Source organism: Triturus cristatus, chromosome 5_2 (assembly GCF_964204655.1).
Source record: "Triturus cristatus chromosome 5_2, aTriCri1.1, whole genome shotgun sequence".
In the NCBI taxonomy this organism is placed as follows: domain Eukaryota; kingdom Metazoa; phylum Chordata; class Amphibia; order Caudata; family Salamandridae; genus Triturus; species Triturus cristatus.
The window spans coordinates 452327104-452352160 of NC_140588.1; the positions used below are offsets into that span (position 1 = coordinate 452327104).

Here is a 25057-nt window from a genome sequence, read left to right on the forward strand (position 1 = left end):
CCAGACACCCTGTAAAACTACTTATATGATTCCTTGAACCACATCTAAAGCATATAGTCCCCAGTTAACGTTGAGGACCTTTCCAATTCTTGTACTTAGTGTTCATAACACATATGCTGTGCCTGCAGTTCATTTCCAACTGTTAAAGCACTCACGGAAGTCTCACCATGTGAAACTTTAGTTTATATATGAAAGCGTTTGATACTTTTTGCTAAATTGATGACCTCATCGAGCATGGGATTGCGGCAACTTAGTATTTGGTCTTGTATCTTGCGTGAGGAACATCTGAAAACAAATTGATCACATATCTTTGTGTCAACAGTAGGTGCTAGAATTCTAAGTTCTGCAATACAGTCCTCCACACTTTCACACTCTGCTTGTTTGCACTTCAAAAAATTATGACGCTCCATCATGATGTTGGGTTATTCTGAAAATAGTTTTTTTTTTTTTTTTTAAATCGCTGAAGAGCTTCAATATAAATGTTCCACTGTGAATCCCCAGATCGGCCAGCTGGAGCTTGCATATGCGGCGAGTTGTTGAACATCTGTTGTGCAGCACGCCCAAGACTGCCAAATAATAATGTAAATTTCTTCTTGAGGGTTATAATTGCCTGCATCTATTGCCAACAGATGATTTTCAAATAGTCTGAGCCAATCTGACCATTTGATTGACGGTTTGCCTGGCCAAGAAAGGAGGTGATTGTGCGATTTGTTGTGGGTTTGCCATTGTTTGTAGTATGTAAGAGTCAAATTCCGACATTTTAAAAAAAGACAAAATCTTAAAGATTCAGTTCAGCTTTGTTTTGCCAAACCAAGAGTGAAAACACAGTACATGCATTTAGAGGAGAAAAAAATAATAATTGTATAGCTCTCCAGAATGAGTTGCTGTTATATTTGCAGAGAAGTAGTTGTCGAATGGGAGGAACAAAGTCGCTCCTAGTAATATTGAAATTAATGAGCCATGAAAAAGTCCGAATGAGTATTCAAGTCTGTATAAGAAACACTGCACTAAGATGGCAGCCACATTGGATGTCAAATGATGTCTGAAGTGACACGCTTTGCGTGCCAGCTCTCGCTCATGTCTTGTGCTGAAACAGGGTAAATGCAGCTGCCCAAAGAAAATACGGGAGCACAAAAGCACTCCACGTGTGGTGTCCTGAAACGCACCTGACTCCGGAGACTCAGGAAAGGTCTGGGGAATGGATCAGTGATGATTGAGGGAGCGCCAGCCATGACTCGAAAACACTGCAACCGCTGGTACAACTTGAAAAGATGCGTCAGTGGGCGACAACTGGGCCGGCAAAAGGTCCGCACCTCACCAATATGTAGAAGATAGGGACCAAGCCGACGGCTGCAGTTCACAACAAAGTTTATTCTTCACGCATCACCCACAATGCGCCCAGGCTGGCTCGTCGGGACTCCAGCCCAGCGAGGAACTGATCCGGAATCCTCAACCACCGCCCGGGAGCAGCGAGGGACATTTGTAAGTACACAGCACACTCATGAACAAGGAGCATGCTGGACTTCTACATGCCTCGAACAATGAATAAACGGCAACACATAAAAGCAATGAAAATGACACACTATAACAGCACTACTACAGTGGGAATCTCTCCAACCATAAACAATTCTAAACATCTACCAAATGCTATTCATCAAGTTCTTCCAAAAAGGAGTTTAAACCAGAGTTCACATGAATATTAGCAGTCTTATTTGAAGCACAAGAACAGAAACATCTGCAGAAAATTATTCTGTTTCGATTTATCACGTGAAAATCCTGAACTTCCACATAACAATACATTAGACAGACGTGAATTGTGCAATGTACAGTATGATCTGCATCCACAGCAAGATAAATCCCTACTATACCTAGAGACAAATCTATAATCCTTAAAACAAAGCTCTCAACTCGCAGGTACTGGTTTTCAGTTTCACTCCCATGTATTCTGGGTGAAAGACCAAAGCTTCTGCCACTTGAAATCTGCCACATACTAAACTATACAATAACAAGCAAAGGCAACAAGTTTGGCATCGGCCACCTGGTGTTTGGTTTTGTCAATGCTTGTTTTGTCTTGACACTGTTTCTGCATAACGTTGTTGGGGGAGGGAGCTGCTGGGCCCTTAAACAATCTGTAAAAAAAACATAGGCTGAAATCAGAGATATTTTTTGTCTCGAAAAGCACGCATTGCCATAGTAGTCCCTGGCACTTACAGCAACGTTTTTTTTGTGGTTGTGCTCCTAGTGAAAAGGCACAATGCTGCCGCTCAACTGTAGGTTACAAAGCAACTTTCTCAAACTGGCCTATACATCCGCGGGAAGAATATAATTAATATATTTATAATGGGAGAGTTGACATTGCCGAGTCAGAACTAATGAATGATAAACTGCCTGTACACAGGATTCTTAGTTTACTAAACTACAGCATTAAGCAACTAAGTAATGTTTGTTCAAATGTGTACAGATATATAAAATTGTAATTTGATTAAAAGTGATCAAGTTAAAGCTTTTAAACTGAGGCATTGAAGACTGTGACAGAAGTAAAGGCAGTTAGTTACCAGCAGTCTGAAAGTAATATGCAAGTAACCTGGAATGCTGCAGCTAGAGAAATTCTAAACCTGAACAAATGCAATCAAATTATTCTTTCCCTCAAAGCACCTGCACTAGCTAGAAAACTCTCATTCAACACTATGTCGCTCAACAACCATTGCACTGAAGAAGACTAATCTTCTTACAATACAGTAACTCTATAAAGGAGGAACCTCGGATCTAGAAAAGCACTGCTCCACATCATTCCCCATTTAAAACAAAACACGATATTATAGGGAACTCTTTTTCTTTATAAATTTGCAAGCTCGGGATCCCAGCCAGAATAAGAATAATTAGCAATCGCCTTGAATTCAGAAAAGTGATGAAGGTCGGTTTCTTTCCATAAAACAGGATTTACCTGGTTTCAGTATAAAACATTCCCTGTTTTGGGCCGGCAAATAGCAGCCCTATCTCTAACACTCTTAGGCATTTCACTTCATGCGTGAATATGCAACTGTATAGCTGCAGCAACATGACTGGAGCAAAACCCCTAAACCTTATGCACAATACCACAAACTAATTTCAGGCTACACCTTAACCAGCACTGTCCCATCAATGCACAACAAATTTAAAACCTTGCTATTCTAGAAAATGTTTGAGGCCCTTTCAGCAGCTGCAGTTTGCCACAATGCAATAAAAACGTCAAGGATAATATTGAACATTTCAGTATGATCAGTAAGGTTCGGATCAATCATAAATTTTATTATAAAAGACATTAGCATCTTCCATTTACATCGTTCTTACCAGTTTCCTAGAGCAAAATTTAAAGTAAATAGTACAGAGGCGAGACAGGGAGCAGCTGGGCACCTATTGTGATACATATGTATAAGGGCAAATAAAAAAAACATTTTTAAAAAGGGGACACTATGATTAAGAGTCCTGGAAACAAAATGTCATACCATGCCACAACTGTGGTTTTACTACGATACTGGCCATTGTAAAAAGAAGAATCACGTTCTGAACAGAGTTAATTTAGCATTTTGTTCCAATTGGTTTTAAGAATCTTTTTCTAGCCTCTGCGACAATCACGTTTGGGCAAGCGAATAACACATGTTCTAAATCTTGCACTCCGCCTTTACATAGATCACAAAGACTAGACGCCTTTTCCTTTGGATACCACTTATATGTAAATGATTTCAAAGGCAGTATCCCTAGTCGGAGCAATAAAATACTTTGCCTGACTCTGTGCTTTAAATTAAAAAGAGATATACTGTTGTGTTTTCTTAAATGCAATAGTTTCCGCATATTGTTTGTACAATGATAGCTTGGTGCAATGTTGGATATCAAGATCAATACTTAACCTTGGCGTTAAAGGTTTTTAAAAAAGTTTCAGATGTTCTTGTGTCCATGATTTTAACATGTAGAGGGTAACCTTAGATAGTTTAAAAGCGGTAGAGACATTTTTACAAAATACATAATTCGAAAGTTCTTGCTCAAATGTTTCAATTTTTAGTAAGAATCGTAGAGTTCCCTGATCCGCATGAACAAGGTTATATGCCCATCTTATTATGTTAGTGATCCCTCTTGCAAAAGAACGGACTAATGAAAGTTCGAGATGAAGGACTTGTACCGGTACAGCTTGTGACGTCTTGGTCAGTTTCCGGAGGGCTTTCCCTTCTTTCAGGTCGAGTTGTTTCCATTGGCTTATAGGAATATATTCTATGGCATATGATAATACCGATGGAATCTTTGAGCTATATACTTGTAAAAGTGATGAAAGGTGTCTTTGTCCAGTGGAGGAGAAAAGTCGTTGGAGAGCCCCTAGGTGGACATCAACGTTACGGCCCAGATTTTGTAAATGGGGCAAGTTCTGCAGCGATTGTGAAAAGATTCTCCCTAAATATGTATACTCCTTTACTATTTCCAACGGTTTTCCCCCTAGAGACCAATTGTAATAAGCATATCGCTTCCTTCCTGTAAACGGGACGATGTTTGTTTTAGTGACGTTAGGTATTAGATAGTTTTCTTCCGTATACTTAGTGAGTGCCTGCAGATTTCTTTGCAGACCGAAAGGAGTCCGATCTAAAATGACTACGTCGTCTGCGTACATCAGAGTATGGATTTTAGGTGGAAAGTTATTGACCTGATTAAGAATTTCCGGCAAGTCACTAAGGTATAGAGAAAACAGTAAGGGAGCTAGGAGGAACCCTTGCCGCAGACCGTTAGGAATAGGTATTGGGCTAGTGAGACCCTTCTCCCTCCCCATTTGGACTTGACACCATGTCCCGAGTACAGTGATATTATTAATTGAAGGAGGTTATCCGGAATTCCCAGCCTTTGGAGTTTTTTCCATAGCATGTCTCTGTCTACCCTGTCAAATGCAGTCGTAAAGTCGATGAAGACTGCGTACACTACCTGGGATTTTTTTAATGACATATTTGTCCATTATCGTTTGTAGCACTGCTATATTGTCAGTGACCGAGTGTTTAGTTCTGAACCCGGCTTGATTTACCGGAATTACATCAGATGAAAATGCCCACTCTTTAAGATGTTCTAAGACAGCCTGCTGCAAATATCTTCCCAGTTGCGTCTAGAAGAGCTATCTGCTGATAATTACAGGGCAACAGTCTGTAGCCCTTCTTGTGTATTGGAATAATGATACTCCCTTTCCAGGACTTTGGGATTTCCCATGTTTCGAATATGTAGAAGAAAAGGCTAGCTAAAAGCTTGCTCCACTCTTTAGGGTTACTTTTCAGGACCTTAATGGTCCCATTGCTGCCGATGATCTTGCCTTTTTTATGTAACCTTCAATTTGGAGAGGCGATGGAGCCTCTTTACCTGTACTTTCTTACCTTCCACTCTGGCTTTGCAATGGTGTCTTGCTTTCTGTCTTTTCATTTGTTTTGTAGAAGTTGGTTAAATATATTTTCCATTCCAATGGCGGGAGTGGATTTGCTTTTAGTCATTTTTTTGTACCTGTTTCAGTAGCAATTATATTGCAATAGGAGCCTTTATCATTTTGTTTTGCTGCCGTTTGTAGGTCCACCCATTTTTTGTCCTGAATCTTATTTCGCTTTATCTCTCCTTCGGCGATTTTTTAGTTTGTTAATTTCACATTTTCTTTTTTCAGAAAATTGAAGAAATTGTGCCCTTATTAGTTTGTTTAATTCTATTGACTGTATATCTGAACTCCGTCTGTTATTTTTTCGTTGTTTTGAGATTTTCTGCATAAATTGAGTCAGATTAATGACTACAGCCTCAAAGTTTGTTATTGGATTAGTTGAGTGAGTAGTTCCTTCTCTATTATTTGTGTAATTTTGTTAAATGATCTAGGATTCCACGACAGCCGCCCTTGGGCCTGGTTTACCAGTACTGTACTTTCCACCTCTGTGATGTGCCCAGGAGATGATGGTTTTAGTCTTAAGTCTGTTTTTAAGTGTAATATTGCATGATGACTTCCTTTCTCGAACTTGATGTTTAATTGCAAGGCGGATCCGAACATGTCTAGACTACAAATCATATAATCAATAATCGAGGAATTATGGTTACCTTTACTTGTATAGGAGGCCGGGATATCTCCTTCTGTATTGCCATTTAATATTACTCCGTTCAGGATAGGAAGTGATGATAATAAAATGTTCCCTCTTTTGTCGGCTTTGCTTCCTATTGGAAATTGTGGGATACGTATTGCCAAAGTTTCTTCTTTTTCCCCATACTCCCATTTTTCTAATATGTTGTCAGATATTTGCCCATTGAAGTCGCCTGCTAGGAGAACTAACGGAAAATCTTGGTCTTCTACCACCTTTTCGATACCCTCAAATATTTCTATCGCTAATGCGTCCATTTCAGGTCCCAGGGGAATATAAACATTCAAAATGAGCAATTTGTTTGAACTTTCCCTCCAGTCCATCCCTAGTTTGATCCTGATGCATTGGATGTTCTTTGAGCTCATAGGGATGATTTCTTGATCCCAGTAATATTGCTCAGACAGGAGAATTGCTATCCCTCCTATTGCATGTCCTCGGACGACTGGTCTGCTGGAGTGTCATATACGGAGTAATCGGGATGGTCAAACGTTGAGGTTGCCCAGGTCTCTTGTAAGACCACAATTCCCGGTCTTTCCTCTGTAAAAATTGCTAGTTTCTCCTGGGTTTTCCCAGCTATGCTCCAGGAGGAGATGGTCAAACAATTGTTAAAAAGGGCACTTGTTTTCCTGTCCCCGTTTATTGCTGTTTAGATTCTCTGCTATCCATGCACATGTATTTTCGGTGGCTATATTTTCCTTCTTTTGCGTATTTTTGGTCCAGCTTCTCCGTACTCTGTTCGTAATCGAGACTTATTTTTTCTTTATAGAGATTTGAGGGACTGCTTGTGCGATTTCAATTTTTACAAAGGTGCTGATTTATAATTTTGATGGTTTCTTCTTTTTCATTTTTATTTTTTACTGCGGCCAAATCGAATTCATATTTGTATAAAGACTCACTTTCTTTTAGTATAATTCCTGGAATTACTGGCGACCAAAATTCTACGACAGCTGTTGTGGTTTTAGTTCTTTCTGGGAAAGTTACTACTTTTATTTCCTTTCTTGCTAGTGACTGTAGCGGTTGAATTCTTTGAAGAAGATTTATTATTCTCTCTATTTAGGGGTTCTTCGCCCGAGGGGAATAGGTCCATAATTTCCACACTGCATTGTAAGATCTTCAGCATTTGAGCAGACTTATTCCATATCGATTGGTCCTGTAGTTGGATGTCCTTTTGTTCCAGTGTTTGACTTACAGTTGTTATAGGTTTCAAACTTAGGGCGGTAGGGTTAAGATGAGTGGAATTTGCCCTTTGCGTTAAGTGAAGAAATCTGATCTTTTTTTATCGTGGTTAGTTTTGGTTCTGGACTATTCTCTTTTCCTGAAGCCGTAAAATCGAGGGGTAGCGTTTTTGGAAAACTTGTTTTCCGGCTCTTCTGTTTTGCGAACCTTCTTGTTGCCCTTTTCTTTGCACGTTTCCGACTGATTTTATTTAGTCTCCTCTCTTCTTAAGATTTCTGGGGTGGGGGAGACTGCGGGCTTATTTATAGATGACTCTTGCTTTTTGTTTGGTCGCTGGAATGGTACTCTACTTTGATAAGATTTCGGATTTTTGTTTGGTAAAGATTGGATAATATGCAGTGGTTGGCCGTTTTGTTTCAGTCACTTTTGCGTCCTTAAAGAATTTCCTTAGGGAATACGTTTGTATATTTTTTTCCTTATTTATTTTGGGTTTACTCCTTCCTGTTTGAGTTGCTGTTTCTTTCTTTAATGTAGTGTCTTCTACTGTTGGTGAAAGGGCTTTTGATTTAAAACGGGTTTTTCCGTTTGTTTTTCTTCTTTCCCTGCAGGAGATTGTATTTTTGTTTGTTGTTTCCTCCTTTTTTTTACTACTAGAAATTCTAACATTCCTAATTGGGTATCCAGCATCTGATCGGAGTTTTCCAGAATGTTCCCTAAATGGGAGAGGACTGATTCCAAGATTCTTTGTAGTGTGCATAGGGCTTTAGCCACTGATGTGTATTCTTTAGAGGGGTCTATAGATTTAAAAAATAAAAAATCTGGTGAGTGAGAGAGACCCTTCTGGGTCATATGACTTTTGGGGTGTACGGTTCTGAATTTTAGGCAGCTCCTTTTGCGGGTCCAGACTAAAAACAAGATCCTTAATACTTATATCTGGGCAAGTGATATCAAATTCTATAATTTGTCGGGTTTGATGTACTTCTGATTTTAATGATTCCATGTTTATAGATTTACTATTTAGCTCTTCCACACTTTTAGAGTTACTGTTTAAGGTTTCCTCGCATCCGGTTTGCCCTTGGGGGGAGTTGTTAGAGACCTCCCCTTTTTTTTCAGGTTCTTTCCCTAGTTCCGTTTCGTCTTTACATTGTGTTTTCTCCTGCTCCTTTGTATTTTGTTTTGTAAAGAATTTAGTTATTCCGTCATTTGAATCAGCTTTTCCTAAATGTGCGATCTTTCCGGCACTCCTTCTTATTGCTTGTTCTGTTCCCAGTCTTTTCATAAAAATTGTTTGCGATCTCAATTTTTTATATGCCATATTGCGTCGCAAGATCTATCAATGACTTGCGCACACAGCCAACTGTGGGTGAGAAATGGAGATATGGCGGGGAGCAGGATGGACTGGTCAGAGAGCAGGGTTCACCTGGCGGTCGCTAGTCGCACCCAGTCTAGATGGGTTGCTTCCGCAAGCGCGCCTGGGGACTCACTCTGTAGTCACTACTGATAGCAGCAGTGCTCTGCTCTTGCTCCAAGGTGATATGGTGAGAAGGAGTGCCTTCTACCTTCGCTCTACTCTCCTCTGTGACTTTCTTTGATCGATTAGGTCTGTGTCTTTCCCAGTCCTCACAGTCCTTACTAGGTGGGGTGGAAGGCAAATGGCAAGTTCCTAGGAGAATAAGACTAAGGACTAAAACACTCCGCCTTTCAGTACGTGTTCTTGGTTCGCTTTATCCCTGGTTCACTGCACCACTAGCGCTGTAAGGTTAAGGCTGCAATCTCCGCGCAATCTCTGTACCACTAGAGGCTCTTCGGGACAGCTAGGGGAAGGTCAGAACTTTACTCCATCTTTTCTGGCCTCAACACAGCACAGCCCTGCTTAGCCCGAGTGGTAGACTTTCTTTCTTTGGCCCCCCAGGGCTTTTCCTTGACCTCCCTCTGCTTTCTCCCATCCTGCTGCTTTCGCCTCTCAGCTGGTCTCTGCCTCACGCCACTCGCTTCATGCGTGCCCGGCAGCCCGACCATGGCTCTCTGCTTGTTATGCTCCCTGCTGTCGTGCTCTGCCAGCTCTGTCCCGCCAGCCCTTTAGTGCACTGCGGCTCGCTGCAGCAACTTGCCTGGCGAGCATGTGGATGTCAGTAGGCACATACCACGCCCAGTTTGCCTCTTCCCCCACCCCTCCCCGGATCAGATGTCTGGGTGCTCTGGGCGTCAGGTGCTTCAGATGCTTCCTCAGGCTCAGCTTGGTGGGAGCCCTGAGTGGGGCAGTCTGAGCAATCCGCAGGGGGCTGTTAGAGAGGCTGGAGCGTTTCTTTTTGGCGTCTCTTCGCTTCCGCCTCCGCACTGCACTCAGACCGCTGCTAGATCTGGGTCTGGGTCTCTGAAAGCCCGGTTTGGCCCACCGTAGGACCCTGTGAGGTGCACGCGGTTGGGGCTGCTTCGGGCGTTTTTTTTTTTTTTTTTCCTCTGGGCATCCTCCTACGCCGGCTGCACCGGCTGCTCCGCTTCTCTGTTGCTGCTGCTCAGCTCTGGTCCGAACCACTGCTCAGCAATGTTTGGGTCTCAAAATCTGCTCGGTACACCTTCCCCAGCCTAATCCAGATTTGCCTAGTAGTAGTTTAAAACGGGGAGTCTGGGGTCACACGCCTTTGTAACAGGGTCTCACTTTCACTCAAAAAAGCTTAACAGTGCTCTCAAAAATAGAAATTATATACAGAAAGTAACTTAGATGCTACATCAATCTTTCATAAAAAGCCAAGCCAATAAACGTATCTACTGATTCATTCAGCATTTCTCTATTCTTCAAAATCACAAAACCCAAATGCTGGATTAGGAAGATTAAGAACAACAAGATAGAAAGAAACACGAGTAGAGCAAGAAACATGGTGGAAATATGTTACTAGGATAGTGCGATCCTGAGCAAATCAAAAGGCACAGAAAGATGGCCTACTTCAATTGCGCTCATGACAAAGCTCACATAGGTTAGGAAGAGTGTAAAATGGCAGCACCCGAAATTGATATTCTCTGCAGAGCCAACATTAGAAGCACCTCCACGTCACAAAGATATTTCTGCAAGGGCACAATAACCCACCAATCCTTCAGACTGCAACCACAATAACAACCCAACGACTAACACAACAATACTCTGACTTTATAGTGCATGGTTTGACCACCAGCATCCCCACAGGTGATCTTTTGTAGGCAAACAAGCAAGTCATGAAGTGTAAAGGGCCAAGAATCTAGTAGACGAGTGCTACATAAAAAAACTAGTAAAAAAAAAAATAAACTGATTCTTCATCTGTTGATGGGACGAGTTTTTGGCAGCATAAAGTGCTCAACTATTCTTACCTGTTGTGAATATGTGTAGATTTTGCATATGTAGTGGCGCAAGTTAGTCTGCACAAACCACACACTAGGTTAATACAAAGCTATCATCAGCATGTCAACTCATGATTAACATTTGAAGGTACAACAGAGATCAGTGGTTGAAATGGAAAAATAGAAGTGCAGGTACTCTGTTGCAGAGTACCTGCTTGTTTCTGAGAAGTACTGGTACTCTCCAATTAAAAGTATTACTTCTCTCTTGAGAAGTGCCGGTACTCTCCCTCTAAAAATAAAAAAGTGCCGGTACTCAGTACCGGCCCATTTAAAGCACTGACTGAGATGAAGTACCAACTAAAGCTTAGACTCTCGAAACTGTCCACATATGTTAGACAGTGCAGGAAATGAGGGGGGGGGGGGGAGGGGGGGTCCAGCGATAGTTCAGATCTGGCAGCAATTATGGAGCCGGATCCGTGCTGGTGTAACAGGCCGAATTATCCCTATGTAATTTGCCAACACCAGGGCACCTTCAGCAGCCCCCACGTTTCCTGCTTTCCATTCCGCGCATTACTTGCACTTCCAGCTGGACCCCTAAAAACCCTGATTTAAAGGGCCATGAGCCCTTCTGCTTGAGTATCATCGTCGATGGGAGCCATATGGAGTCTCACACATGCAATGAAGAGAAACATAGGCACACAGATTGTTACTACTTCACAGGTACTTAAGAGAAGCTATGATTTGGAGGCAGGTTTTGACTTTTTTCAACCCCTGTATATAAGAAATATGCATGCACTGTATGAGTAATCCCACAAATAATTTAAAATAGACCTCATTTATCATTTTTTTTTATGTACAGCACTATTTGCTCCAATGTAGGGTGCCAACCCGCTTTATACATTACTTGTACACATTATCCAGAGACAACATATTATACAAGTGGTACAGGAAATGTTACAGAATACAATGACGGTTACAAGGTGTAGGGGTCACAAATCGCATATACATGTTAAGAAAGCAGCACTTGGTTAGTAGAAACAGTCAGGATTTAAAATATAATGCTGAGGGTGGGGTTGTCTGTACTAATAAGCCTTAATTACTAACCAAATGAACACTTTTTTTTCCAACAACATTAGAATAACAATAGACTGAGGAACAAAAAGACAATAAGGTTCTAAACCCATGCCTTGCAGTGTGCATGCAGCTCCCTGATGCCAGTTCAATGTGCTATGTCAAAAGGATTGCGATGTATAAAGTGCAAATAACAAATGTATCTCTATCAAAAGCAGTAACCCACTTACCTATCTGCATAAAATACAAATCTGTGATCTGCACGTTACATGATGTGGTTCACAGAGAGCACATTAACATTGTAGTCTACTTTGAGTCGAAACTGATTAGCCACACATAGCTCTCCCCAGATAATGTATTAATCACCGACGTTATCCAACCAATATTATCCCCTAAAAATTGATGGGCATCCACGATTGTTTGCAAAATGTTCCTTAATCCCGCTAGATATTTTTAAAATCAGCCTTTTGTAACCAATTAAAATCAGCCTTTTGTAACCAATTAAGTAAACCAGAACCGATTCAGTCACGTTTCTCCTTGTTGCCATTTCTTTGCAGCAGAGTTTTAAAACATACAAGTTTACTGCGATACTTAGCTTTTCATGACTCCACCCCATTTCAACTGCCACACCTTGACCTCCAATGTAAAGGTTCCGGGGTATTTTAGGATTTTTTGTGCATTTCAGCAATGACATGTTATAGATTGAACCGTACGAAAGCTCGAAACATCAGATACATTGCCGGACGGGCAGCTTAATAAATTCTTCAAGAAATAAAAAAACATTTAGACGTATCTTTATAACAGCCTCTCAGTATCATCCAACTTACTTTCTGGTCTTTTACAGGTTCCCACCCACACACAAACTAAGACGGTACCCGTTATAAAACTACATTTTGATGACGAGTTTCATTAATAAAATGCCAGCTTAAAATCTTTTACAAAAGCGCATTATGGTGGAACAAGAAAGAAATCATTAGTGTGACACACGAGAAGGTCGATCAGAGATCTGTGCGGCCACGGTCAGTTGTGGCAAAAGCTCAACACAAGCATCAATAAAAGAGCCATTGTGGGAACACACCCTCCCCCCCCCCCCCGACAAAAAGCTACAACTGAATACAGTCTAGTCCCAGCAGCGTGCTGTACCCTTTCCATGTTCTACTGCAGCGTGAATCACATTCACAGGTCCTTCCGAGACCCACGCGGCATGCGCTCACCACAAGATCCATCCATCTCACAGCGGCACCACTACAGTGTCAGGTGTAAATGCGCCTTCTAGTTTTGACGCAGGTCTTCGCGTGCTCACAAATGCCGTGCCCACAACACCAATAACTTAACTTTCGTGTTTGCTTACTTATTATCATGTATGCTACGGGAGAGACTTTATTCACAGTGGTCCCCAGCGAGTACATAAGCACTTTTAATAGTGCTACGTTTCAGTTTAAAAAACACGACACCAACTACTTTTTCCTTCATCTTAGCACCGTTTTTACAAATTGGAAGAAAATGTTTGCATTCATCCTTAACACAGAATAGTACATTTTAACTCGGACTTCAAAAGGAGAACGAACGTATAACATATGCCAATTAAAGGCCATAAAAAACTAAACAAAATACACGCGGAATCGGAGGAAGTACCGTTGTTAATCGGCTCTCAAATTAATGAGCGAGAAGTAGCTCGGAAACCACTAGTTAAATACCCCAAAAGCCCAGCTCACAAACAAATAATAAACATTACCCTCACATCAAAGAGCACTCGTGGGAGGAGAGGTCCCGGACTACTGCAAGAGACTGTTTTCGCTTGAAAGGTTCTGCAGATTGCTAAATGTTATGTTGAATGGAAACGAAACACAATAATCGGTCCTAAACAAGAGGTTGTGTATTTTTTCTTCTTAATATTGTATTACAGCGTGTGTGTATATATACACATCTCTCAAGTTGGGGCAACTTCGTGATACTTCGGAAGTAGGCACAAACGCCTCGTGCAAAGGCATTTCCCCCAACCCCTATGACAAATACTTGACAGCTATGGGCAGGCGTCCAGGGGATACCGAGTCTCCTCGGAGACACAACCCTACCCAGGGATCCAACGTGTTGGGTACAAACTAGGGACATACTTGTAGTATGCTGCTGTAATGTCTGCTCAGCCAGGATGTGTGTATTTTAGAATGTTGAAGGTTAGAATGTTGGTATGATTTAGTGAGTTGCTGAATGGGCTGAGCAGATACAGACCGCTCCTGGTGGGGCTCATCTATTATACAACTTGATACCTAATAAACCTACATGAAAACTACCAAGGCCGGACCACTTATCATAACATTACAATACTAGAATGGCATGTCATCTACTGTTGAAAGGAAGTGTACGCAACACGAGAAACTGTGAAATATAGACTTGGAGGGTTTACTGCAATAAAGTGTTACACTGTGTTGCCCGTTTTACAGGTACTTGCTTAGTTTAGTTACTGCGTGCCTGTGCCCCAATTGCTAGTCGACAGCACAGTCAGTCGCTATAGTCTTCTCTGCACAAAAGGCTACTGTGTACGACCAACTATAAAGCAACCGTCAATGTGAAGCGTCAATAAATAAACAGAAAAACAATCTGGCTGTAAGAGCACAAAGATCAAAACGGTGGTAGATAACCGTTTTATTAGCCTACTAAACCAGTTGCCCAGTGTCACCTGAACTCCAGTGTAAGAAGGAGCTTTGAAAACGTAAGCCTGACTGAGCACACGTCTTGAATAAGTAGGCAATTCTAGTCAATTCTATCCTGTCTGCCACAGCAATCTCCCACCTGAAAAGAAGCATATATTCTTTTAAAATGTGATGTGAGGGCACAAATCACAAGCCTATCCTGTTTCAAGTGTATGACGTGCAGGGCTTAAACAGTCGATCGTACGACAATGGAGGAGTCAGACTGCTACCATGGAGCATGTATGTTCCCCTGCTTGCATTCAGCACACATGCTACATGACAACAGACATTTAGAAGCTGAAAGATAACACAAGCTACCGGCATTTGGCATACAATTAAACCTCTTAATTAGCATTACATGCTAGTCATTGCTCAGAAATGAAACCACTATATATGTTTTAGCGTGATATAATTAACACATTATAACCAAGAAATGGTTAATCGTGCCATCTACAAACAACAATTATTAGAACAGTGGATTGCCTGATATTCTAGAAGGTAGTAAGATACAGTTAGGTAGGTATACGTTCAAAATGTCCGCCCAAAAACAGTGAACAGCAATTTTGAGTAGCCTTCCCTGGGGGAAGTATATTACATTTTGTTTAACATGTTCAGTACTCTGACTAAGATACGATTCTAATTTAATTTGAACTCAATTTAAAATGCAAAACCAGGTCGCTAATTCATTGACAAATGGCCCCGTAGTAACTTTAAAATGTTGAGGTTTATCACTATTGAAACAAGAGACTCTTGTCAGCTGTTCCATTACCACCATCACAACTCACACAAAAACAACGTAAAAGGGAATCTTTATCTACTTGATAACTCATGTGAACATGGAAGCGACTTAAATACCGCTTGTTTTAAAAAAATTACGGTTTCTGAACACTAAAACTAGCAGGTATCACTACTGTCCCACTTAATGGTGCCCAGCGCATCAGCCTAGGAAACAGTGACAGAAAGCATAACACAAAAGCAATAAAGTCTGCACGTAGTATAAAAAGACGCGAGGTTGTCACATGGTGTAGCAGTGAAGTGGCCAGTGACAGCTAGCGCCAGGGCGCGGCCTTACCTGCCAAGCTCATGCCCCGGTGCCAGGGCGTAGCGGTTTGTGAAGGGTTCCGTGCAGACCGGCGTGCGGATCTCGCTCAGCAGCCCCGGCCTTGTCGGGCTCGGCGGTGAACGGCAGCAGCATTCCTCGGGCACCATGCTGCTGTCCGGGCGGAGACAAGGCTCCACGGCGGATGTCACAGGGGATTATGGAAGTAAGGGTTTCCGGCTGACTCTCCTATCAGCCGGACAGTGGATGACAGTCCGAGTAGCACGCGGCTCCACCACACTCTTGGCCGGCGTCAGTTGGTTGCGTCACTTCGTTCCCACGGCATTCAGTGTTCCGTCGTAACCCGTACACAGCTGTCGGACTCTCAAACCATCAGCGCTCCACTGTCTCCGCTTACTGGAGCCGCAGCTCTGGAGCCCAGTCAGTCGGAGGCGGACAGAAGGGGCGGATCTGTTTCCTGGAGACGCCTTCCGCTTCTAAACTCGGCTACACAATAATAGCCTATGTATCGGAAGCGGCCATACTGGGTGAGAGTTTAGCGACCGTTTGTGAGGACGTCATACGTCAGGGCTGCCCAAGAGAATTAGTCACATCCACACATGCAGTCTAGTTTTACCTCGACTGTATTTCGCTCGCCGATAGGCTCTATGGCTCACACCCCGAATAGGCGGGGTTAACAGGGAAAGCCTTGTTGGGAATGACAGCAAGATTTCAGTACCAGATCGTTCAAGTAGTTACCAAAGTTAGGGTGTTTGAAGTACTTCGTTTTCCTGCTGAGAGAGACTTTGTACAGAAAGCTAGGATACGTTTCTGTGCATAATTGTAAAATTAATTACTTCAACCGCTATATAAATATAATAAATACAAATAGAGAAGTCATGCATGTGTGCGTAGAGAGCAGCGCACATACTCGGCAGAGCAAGTGATCAGGACTTTGCAAGATCTAGTCTTGGAAATTCCTCATTTAATGACATGGAGGAGAGTGTAATGGCCACCTAGCCCACCCACCGCAGTGGCATGGCTGCCCCGTACCTGTTCTTTGCACAGCTTCTGGCCAGTCTTGGCCAGAGGCTATATAATAAGCAGACGAGACAGCTCGTGGTCTTCCGGCCCACATCTAATGACAGGTGTGTATGTGCATCATGCTGCCATTATAGGCAACACTCCCCCACCCACTGCCAAAGCATGCATGACGAATAAACAAATACACAACACAACTTTTGTTTGGGAAAATATCGCTGCAGGTTTATTCCATACAAAAGTATGCAATATGGTGGGTTATCTTACGGGCGATCCAAGGGCAGGCAGCGGTAACTAACCTATGCTGCCCTGCCCACCTGATGGGCCAACTTGCACTGTGGCGAACCCAATCAGTGCTACGCATTATGGAGTGATTCCCTTCCCAGGATCACGTGCCCCATTGAACCATCTTACTCATGCTCCTTTCAGGGCGGAGCATTGCAAGGCAAGCCCCCGGTTGTTCAGGCTTACAACCGCCCCCAGGACTAGCGAGGTGCCGACTATTTTCTTCCAGGGACCTGCCATGAGGGCTCCTGGGATTGGCACTGGCCCCTATTGTGCTCCTGAAGAGGTACCCTTCTGTACCCTTCAGCCTCCAGATTGCCCTGTAACTCTGCCACAGCTCTGGGGGCGGCCCCAGTCGCCTACAGAGCCCCCCACCAACACTGCTACTTTCCTCACCTGCAACCAGCGCTTTCCAGGGCCTCCTTCATGTCCAGTAGGAACAAGTCTATTCCCACCTGCGACAAGTGCACCCCATCTTTTTCATAATATCCCTTGACGTTCATCTGGATCAGCCCGTGTCTGATAAAACCCAAGCCCCTTTGTTCTGTGAACTTGCGCATGGAGCTATTAATCCTTCTCCAGGAATGCTCGACTGCCTCACATGACCTGGCCCCGTGCCAAACCCTGCACCGGATTATCTCTGACCACAATAGCTCGCATTTGCCTATGTATTTGCTGATCTCCCCTAAATCTGCCTTCATTGCCTGCAACAATGCCCCTCTACCCATGACAGTGAGGTCGTTGCCTCCTTGGTGAATCACCAAGATGTTTGGGGGACCTCCCCCCCAGCCAGTCTCTGATCCTATATGTTGAGTAGACTGCATCATCTCATGCCGGGAAACCCCATCCAGACAATCTGCGTCTGGGAAAAGCCATGCTTCCAATTCCTGTGTACCGCCCATTGGGCCAACCTGGCGATGAACAAGTGGCCGATCACCCACACCTTGAACCCTGGCAAAATAAATGGATGCAAATTTTCAGACACTACTTCAATGATGCTACATGTTTACACACTGCAAATATTGTATCAAATGTCACACAAACTCACTGCAAACAAATTAAAATTGACATATTACCACCCTCACGGGCGGATGTAGCGCTCATAACAACGAGACTCCCAGCGTCCCACCTTTTATATGCACTCTGGTGACATTCCCACCTTGAAAGCAACCGTGGCCGCCCCAATCCTGAATGAGTGACTCAAATACTTCATTTCTTGGTGGGCCTGACCGGACCACGCTAAGCAAGCGCACATGATCCGGTTCACCTGAAATTTCATTAATGGCACCAGATCAGCAGGTATCAGAAAATAACCTGTAGTATTTGGGCGGACAGCCATGTACTATCTGACTCGTGAGACCAGGCAGTACCTCTAATCACCCAGTGGCAGTAAGACTACGTCTGCCCCACGTCCCGCCTGGTCTGTTTTGGACATCCTGATGTGTATTACTAGCTTACTCGTCAGCTGCACACCCTGACTGCATAAGGCGTCGCCCGATGCATCCTTTTTAGATCTAGCCACTAGCTCACTTATTCGAAATGCCCCAAAAAATGGCTGGCAGAAAGCCACCGCAGAGACTGGCCTTGAAGTGCAAGTTGGTGACCTTGTCGACAGCCTCTAACATGCCCTGGAGTGTGGTGAAATCAACTGGAGCCCTATTATCTGGTACCTTGACATCTTCCCTGGCCCACCGTTTGAGGGCAGCCCAAATAAGGAAAGCCTTGGTTGGATCCTGCAACCCCCTGAGTTTGGCGTCATGGCTTACAGCCGCCAAGTGACTACAGACCAACGAAGGGCTCCTTAGCCCATAGCACAAAAACATGTACTCTATGCTCCATGGAGGGTAAATCCTGCCTCTGAGACCCGAGAGGTTCAAGAAAGTGGTGAGATAGGCCTTGTACCGCTTCCTGGTCCCAGGTGCAAGCGAACGTTCGCCCATTTCTCTCAGTCGTTGCTCCATTGCAGAATGCGCCAGAGGTGTGCTGGGAAGGAGGTAATTTCCACCCTCGCTTGTGGCCAGGCCTCCCAGAAACGGAGCCACTGAAAACGAAAGAGAGCGTCTGCTACTACATTCTTGACTCCTCAATGTGTCTTGCTCTAAACTCCACATTGCAGGGCAGACAAGCCCTGACTAGCTCTCTCAACAAACACAGAACTAGGGGGCACTTGGCTGTCTGTCCATTGATGGCCTGCACCATCGCCATGTTATCAGACCAGAATAGGATCTTTCTGGCCGTTAGCGCCTCCGGCCATAAATGCAGGGCAACCACTATTGGGCACAACTCGAGTACAGTTATATTAGCTGTTATGTTCTTTTTACGCCAGGCATTCAGCCACTTTTGCGCGCACCATTCACAGCCCATTATTGCACCAAAGCCCTCCATGCCTGGCCCGTCTGTGAATAGGCAAAGCTCTGGATTACCCGCCCAGGGGGCTCTCCAAATGACAGTTCCATTAAAGTTCAGCAAAAACTCACTCCACATCTAGAGGTCCTCCCTCAAATCTTTTCCTAGTCTGACCATGTGATGTTTCTTATGCACCTTGGCCGTTGTCCTTGCTAGTCTCCTCGCAAATACTCTGCCCGCTGGGATCACCCTGGCTGCAAAATTCAGCTTACCTAAGAGGCTCTGGATGACACCAAGGGTGGCCTTGTCCTTAGCCAAGACAGCCTGGATATCCTGACATAAAACCCACATCTTCTCGGCCGGTAGCCTGGACACGCCCTCAACCGTGTCCAGCTCAATGCCCAGAAAAGTGAGAACCTGAGCCGGACCCTCAGTCTTCCTAGGTGCCAAAGGAACCCCTAGGTGCCCTGCGAGTTCTTGGAAGCAACGTAAAGCCTTGCTGCAGTCCTGCGTTCCTACTCCCCCAATGAAAAGGAAGTCATCCAAGTAGTGTGTTACTCCCTCTATGCTGTGTGACCACGTGAGAGCCCACTACAGGAGGCAGCTGAAAGCCTCAAAGTAGGCGCAGGACACAGTACAACCCATAGGCATGCATTTGTCAAAGAAAATGTTTCCCTGCCACTTAAACCCCAACAGGTGGTGACTCTCTAGGTGGACCGGCAGCAGGCGGAAGGCCGACTCGATGTCCGCCTTGGCCAACCAGTCCCCTTTTCCTGCTCTCCTCACCATGTCCACTGCCATGTCAAAGGAACAGTAGGAAACAGAACATGTTCCGTCTTCCAACCAGTGGTTCACTGAATTGCCCTCCGGGTAGGACAGGTGGTGGATCAAACGGAAGGTCCCTGGTTCTTTCTTAGGGACCACACCCAGGGGAAAGATCACAATTTTTTTTAGCGGGGGCTGTTCGAATGGCCCCGCCACACTGCCCAATGCTGTCTCCTTCATAACCTTGTCCTGCACAACTTTCAGAAGCTCTTTAGCTGACCTCAGGTTATCTGCATCCCTGCAGCCAAGTGGGCCTCGATATGGGATCTTGAAGCCCTCAATGAATCCCTCTGCCAGGAGCATGCTGTCTTTTATGTTGGGATATGCCCTGAGCAAGGGGAGGAGGTTGTCAACTATGATAGGCGAGGGGCCCTTGGCAGTGGAAACCCTGGATGGGGTAGTGTCAGGAGAGGGGGCAGGAGATGGGCCTATGAGGTGAGGTGGAGAAGAGTCAGAGGGGGGAAGCAGGGGCAGCCTTGTTACATCAATCTGGCTAACTGTCCTGTCTGCTGGGCGTCGTGGGGGGACCCTCTCGCTTGACACTGCATAACACTTACTGCTGGGTGATTGGCTCCACACTTACTGCAGCTGTGTGCAAACTTGCATGCCTTTCCCCAGGAGCAGGACCCTGCATTGTACAATCTGCATGTGCCAAAATTAAAGTGTTTGCCCCCCGTTTCTGTCCCCTGCCTCTCTGACCTCCACAAAAGTGCTGCTTAAAGGGGCGTTTCCTTGACTGTCCCTGTCCCCTAAAATTAGCCTGACCTTTCTGACTCTTGTTCATGCTGTCCTTGGGGTCCGCAGTAAACTTCCCCATGTGTTTTATCCAGAGCCGGATTTCCTTCTGGTTCCATCCCAGCTCTGGACACAGCCATTTTCTTTCAGGAAATCTCGTTTGTAATTGTACCACCCGATCCCTCCTGACTTCACCGCCTCATTTTAGATTGTACTTGAGTACTGAAACAACGCAGGACCCCGTTCCGGATATTTCCCATGATCACCGCGGACAGAATGGAGAACGCTTCCCCCCAGTTCTCAATCGTTTTCTCTGGCCAGGCCAAGTATCTTACTTTCTACCCCCCATCTTCCTAGTATCCAGCCCATCCAGCCCATGCATCAACAAGGTAAAAATGTCCACAAACTCCCGTCTCCAAATCCCTTCCTTGGCCGCTAGTGGCACCTGCCAAGCCAGAGAGCAGAGTCCCGTTACTAGGGGTGCAACTGTGATGAGCGGCAGCGGTGCTGCTGCCTGTGCTGCTGTTTTGACTACCTCAGTTGGTATTGCAGGAGTGCGGACATCTTGAGAGTTGACCAGTGGGGCCACTAACCTGCCTGACACACTGGGACTGGGAGTGCCTGCCGCCATCACCTGAGGGGAGGGTGCAGCCAAAGGTTGCCCGCCAGCCGCTGCACTGGGACTTGGAGTGCCTGCCGCCATCACCGGAGGGGAGGGTGCAGCCAACGGGTGCCCACCAGCCGCTAGGTGGCTGTTGCCGGCCGCGGCGCTACTTGTGACCTGCGCTATTGTAGGCTGCAACTGATACTCCTGTTGTGACCCAGGTGCTACTGCGGTGGCGGCCGGTGTGTCCGGCGCAAACAGGGAGCCAGAAAGGCAGGGGGAGGCATAAGTACCCTCCCCCGACCCTCTAAGCGCTGGAATTGATGCGTCTAGCGTGCCGTGCAGAGGGTCTTCTCCCCGAGTCCCACAACTGGAGGGGTGATGGTTGTGCCTAATTGGCACTAAGGGGGCTGCCCTTTTAGGGTGGTCCACTGCGTGGGCCATGGGCAGCCACATTTACTGCGCCATTGTAATCCAGGCCTACCAGTTCGGGTCCTACTATTGCATGCAGCAGCCTGCTACCCTGGTGAGGACTGGAAGACATGGGTTGGGAGGCTGGAGAATTACTTTGTCCCTACGCGGGAGACTGATGGAGTCATCAAACACTCTCTCTTATTCCACAATGCGGGCGAGGAAATTTGAAAACTCTTTGAGCACCTCCTGAACACTGGAGAAGCCAACGACTACGAAGCTGCAGTGCTGTAGTGCTACATGCAAATATATATTGTGAGATCATGTATTGACCATAGACTTCATTTTGAACGTTCAACATCATTTTGTGCTTTTGCATGGTTATATTTTGCGTTTTCTTGCAGCTTCAGAGTAGGATGTTATTATTTCTTCACAGCACACAGCAAAATAGCATTGCTTGGAACAGAACGTATGGGATGTGTGTTTAAAAGCATCAGAGAGGAATGTATTTCTCTGTCTCAAAGTCAAAACACCGAGGCCTGGCCAGCATCCATGATGACCCTGACACAGAAGGGTACGGTCAAGCTTGGTTTTGCAACAGATGAAGGGAGGGAGAATTTCCAGAAGTCTCTCTCCGTGTTAGTGAAAGGTATTAAAGGTGGGAGATCTGGTTATTTAGACAGAAGCTCGCTGTGTAACAGACGTGTTGCCGCAGAGAACTTTGAGGTTCACAATCGAGATTTCTGTCCTGCTGTCAAGGGCTCCTCCAGTCATGCTCGCCAGACTGTTGACAGATCTTTCGGTAATGTATTTGTATTTGTTTTACTTAACTCTTATATATAAGCTATACGTTTCATTGCTCTGTGTGTGTATATATATTTCATATGTTTCCAAGTTGTGTATACATGCTCTTTATTTTTGAGTCTTTCATTTGACACTGCTTATTCCTGGCATTTGACAGTGCTTGTTTCTTGCATTGGACGTCCATTATTACTTACATGTGTTTTAATATTATTATCTGCTTGTGTTTTATCTCAAAAGACACACAATTGATGGACAGAATGCAGAACCAATCAAAACATTCACCCCCAGTCAAGAGATCTGGGTTAAATCCATCATTCTTTTGCCACCCCAGTTTAGACCTGGCCATATGCAAATCAGTCTTGGCCCTGTGCCTCATGGGAACAGTCCAGCCAGAGCTGCCAAGCCAGGTCCTCCCGGGTCCGGAAACAAGCATCCTAGGACCGGTTTCGGGGTTTTACCCCCTCTCCAACCAGGATAGCTTGAATCCAGTGGCACAGTGAGCCCGGGACCCATGTCTGGGCATACCCGGCGCTCTTAGGGCGAGAAAGCAAAACACACACAATTGATGGACGGAATGCTGAACCAATCAAAACATTCACCCCCAGTCAAGAGATCTGGGTTAAATCCATCATTCTTTTGCTCAGCATGCTACCCCAGTTTAGACCTGGCCATATGCAAATCAGTGTTGACCCTGGGCCTCATGGGAACAGTCCAGCCCGAACTGCCAAGCCAGGTCCTCCCTGGACGGGAAACAAGCATCCTACTTGTGAGTGTTTTATTATTACTTGCTTGTGTGTGTTTGTATATGTATATATATCTATATCTATATATCTATATCTATATCTATATATATATATATATATATATATATATATATATATATATATATATATATATATATATATATATATATATATATATATATATATAAATAAATATATCCCCACACAGCCCCCCTTCTTTAAAAAAATAATAAAAAAAGACTGGCAACGCGCCGGAGGCCCCGCCTCCTCCCTGCAGCACTCTACAAACGTCCCCCCTGGCGCGTTGTAAGATGGGCAAGTAATTCCTCTTGAACACTGGGGGTCCCCGGGGGCCAACTAGCCCACCAGGAACCTCCAGTATGCGCCAGGGAGCTGCGTTGCAGAGAGGGGTTCAGAGGCCACGCCCCTTTTTACACTTCTCTGTAACACAGCTTTGTGGCGCTTACTGGAGGTACCTGGTGGGCTAGTTGGACCCCAGGGACCCTCAGGATTCAAGGGGACTTAATCCCCCAACTTAAAACAGGCCACGGGGCGTGTTTGCACAGTGGTGAAAGGGAGGCCGGGGCCTGAGGTGACATGTGTGCAAACACGCCCTGTGGCGCGTTTTGAGTTGGGGAATTAAAATTAATTCATCTTCAATCCTGGGGGCCAACTAGCCCACCAGGTATCTCCAGTAAGCACCACAGAGCTGCGTTGCAGAGAGGTGTAAAAAGGGGCGTGGCCTCTGAACACCTTTCCGCAACGCAGCTCCCTGGCACATACTGGAGGTACCTGGTGGGCTAGTTGGCCCCCAGGGACACTCAGGATTGAAGAGGAATTAATTCCCCAACTTAAAACGCGCCACAGGGCATGTTTGCACACGTCACCTCATGCCCCGCCCCTTTCCTTCACCAATGTGCAAATTCACCCCCTGGCGAGTTGTAAGTTGGGGAATTAATTCCCCTTGAATACTGAGGGTCCCTGGGGGCCAACTAGCCCACCAGGTACCTCCAGTATGCGCCAGGGAGCTGCGTTGCAGAGAGGTGTTCAGAGGCCACGCCCCTTTTTACACCGCTCTGCAACGCAGCTCTGTGGCGCTTACTGGAGGTACCTGGTGGGCTAGTTGGACCCCAGGGACCCTCAGGATTCAAGGGAACTTAATCCCCCAACTTAAAACGTGCCATGGGGCGGGTTTACACAGTGGTGAAAAGAGGGAGCGGGGCCTGAAGTGACATGTGCAAACACGCCCTGTGGCGCGTTTTCAGTTGGGGAATTAATTCCCCTTCAATCTTGAGTGCCCCTGGGGGCCAACTACCCCACCAGGTACCTCCAGTAAGCGCCACAGACCTGCATTGCAGACAGGTGGTCCAGGCAAAGCCCCTTTTTACACCTCTCTGCAACGCAGCTCTGTGGCGCTTACTGGAGGTAACTGGTGGGCTAGTTGGACCCCAGGGACCCTCAGGATTCGAGGGGACTTAATCCCCCAACTTAAAACGTGCCATGGGGTGTGTTTACACAGTGGTGAAGGGAGGAGGCGGGGCCTGAGGTAATATGTGTGCAAACACGCCCTGTGGTGCGTTTTAATTTGGGGAATTAATTCCTATTCGATTCTGAGGGTCCCTGGGCGCCAACAACCCCACCAGGTACCTCCAGTAAGCGCAACAGAGCTGCGTTGCAGAGAGGTGGGCCAGGCCACGCCCCTTTTTACACCTCTCTGCAACGCAGCTCTGTGGCGCTTACTGGCGGTACCTGGTTGGCTAGTTGGACCCCAGGGACCGTCAGGATTCAAGGGGACTTAATCTCCCAACTTAAAACGGCCACAGGGCGTGTTTGCACACGTCACCTCAGACCCCCCCTCCCTT

At 45.3% G+C, this 25057-nt stretch overlaps 1 protein-coding gene across 1 annotated transcript in view; it reads right to left on the bottom strand.

Annotated features, from left to right (window-relative positions):
- The window catches only part of STK17A (serine/threonine kinase 17a), a 274808-nt gene extending 258801 nt beyond the window's left edge, over positions 1-16007 (bottom strand). The window contains exon 1 of the mRNA XM_085607415.1: positions 15435-16007. Coding sequence (XP_085463541.1) covers positions 15435-15571 — 137 coding nt within the window. The 5' untranslated portion in view covers positions 15572-16007. The remainder of the gene's footprint in view (positions 1-15434) is intronic.
- Between the last annotated feature and the right edge of the window lie 9050 nt (positions 16008-25057).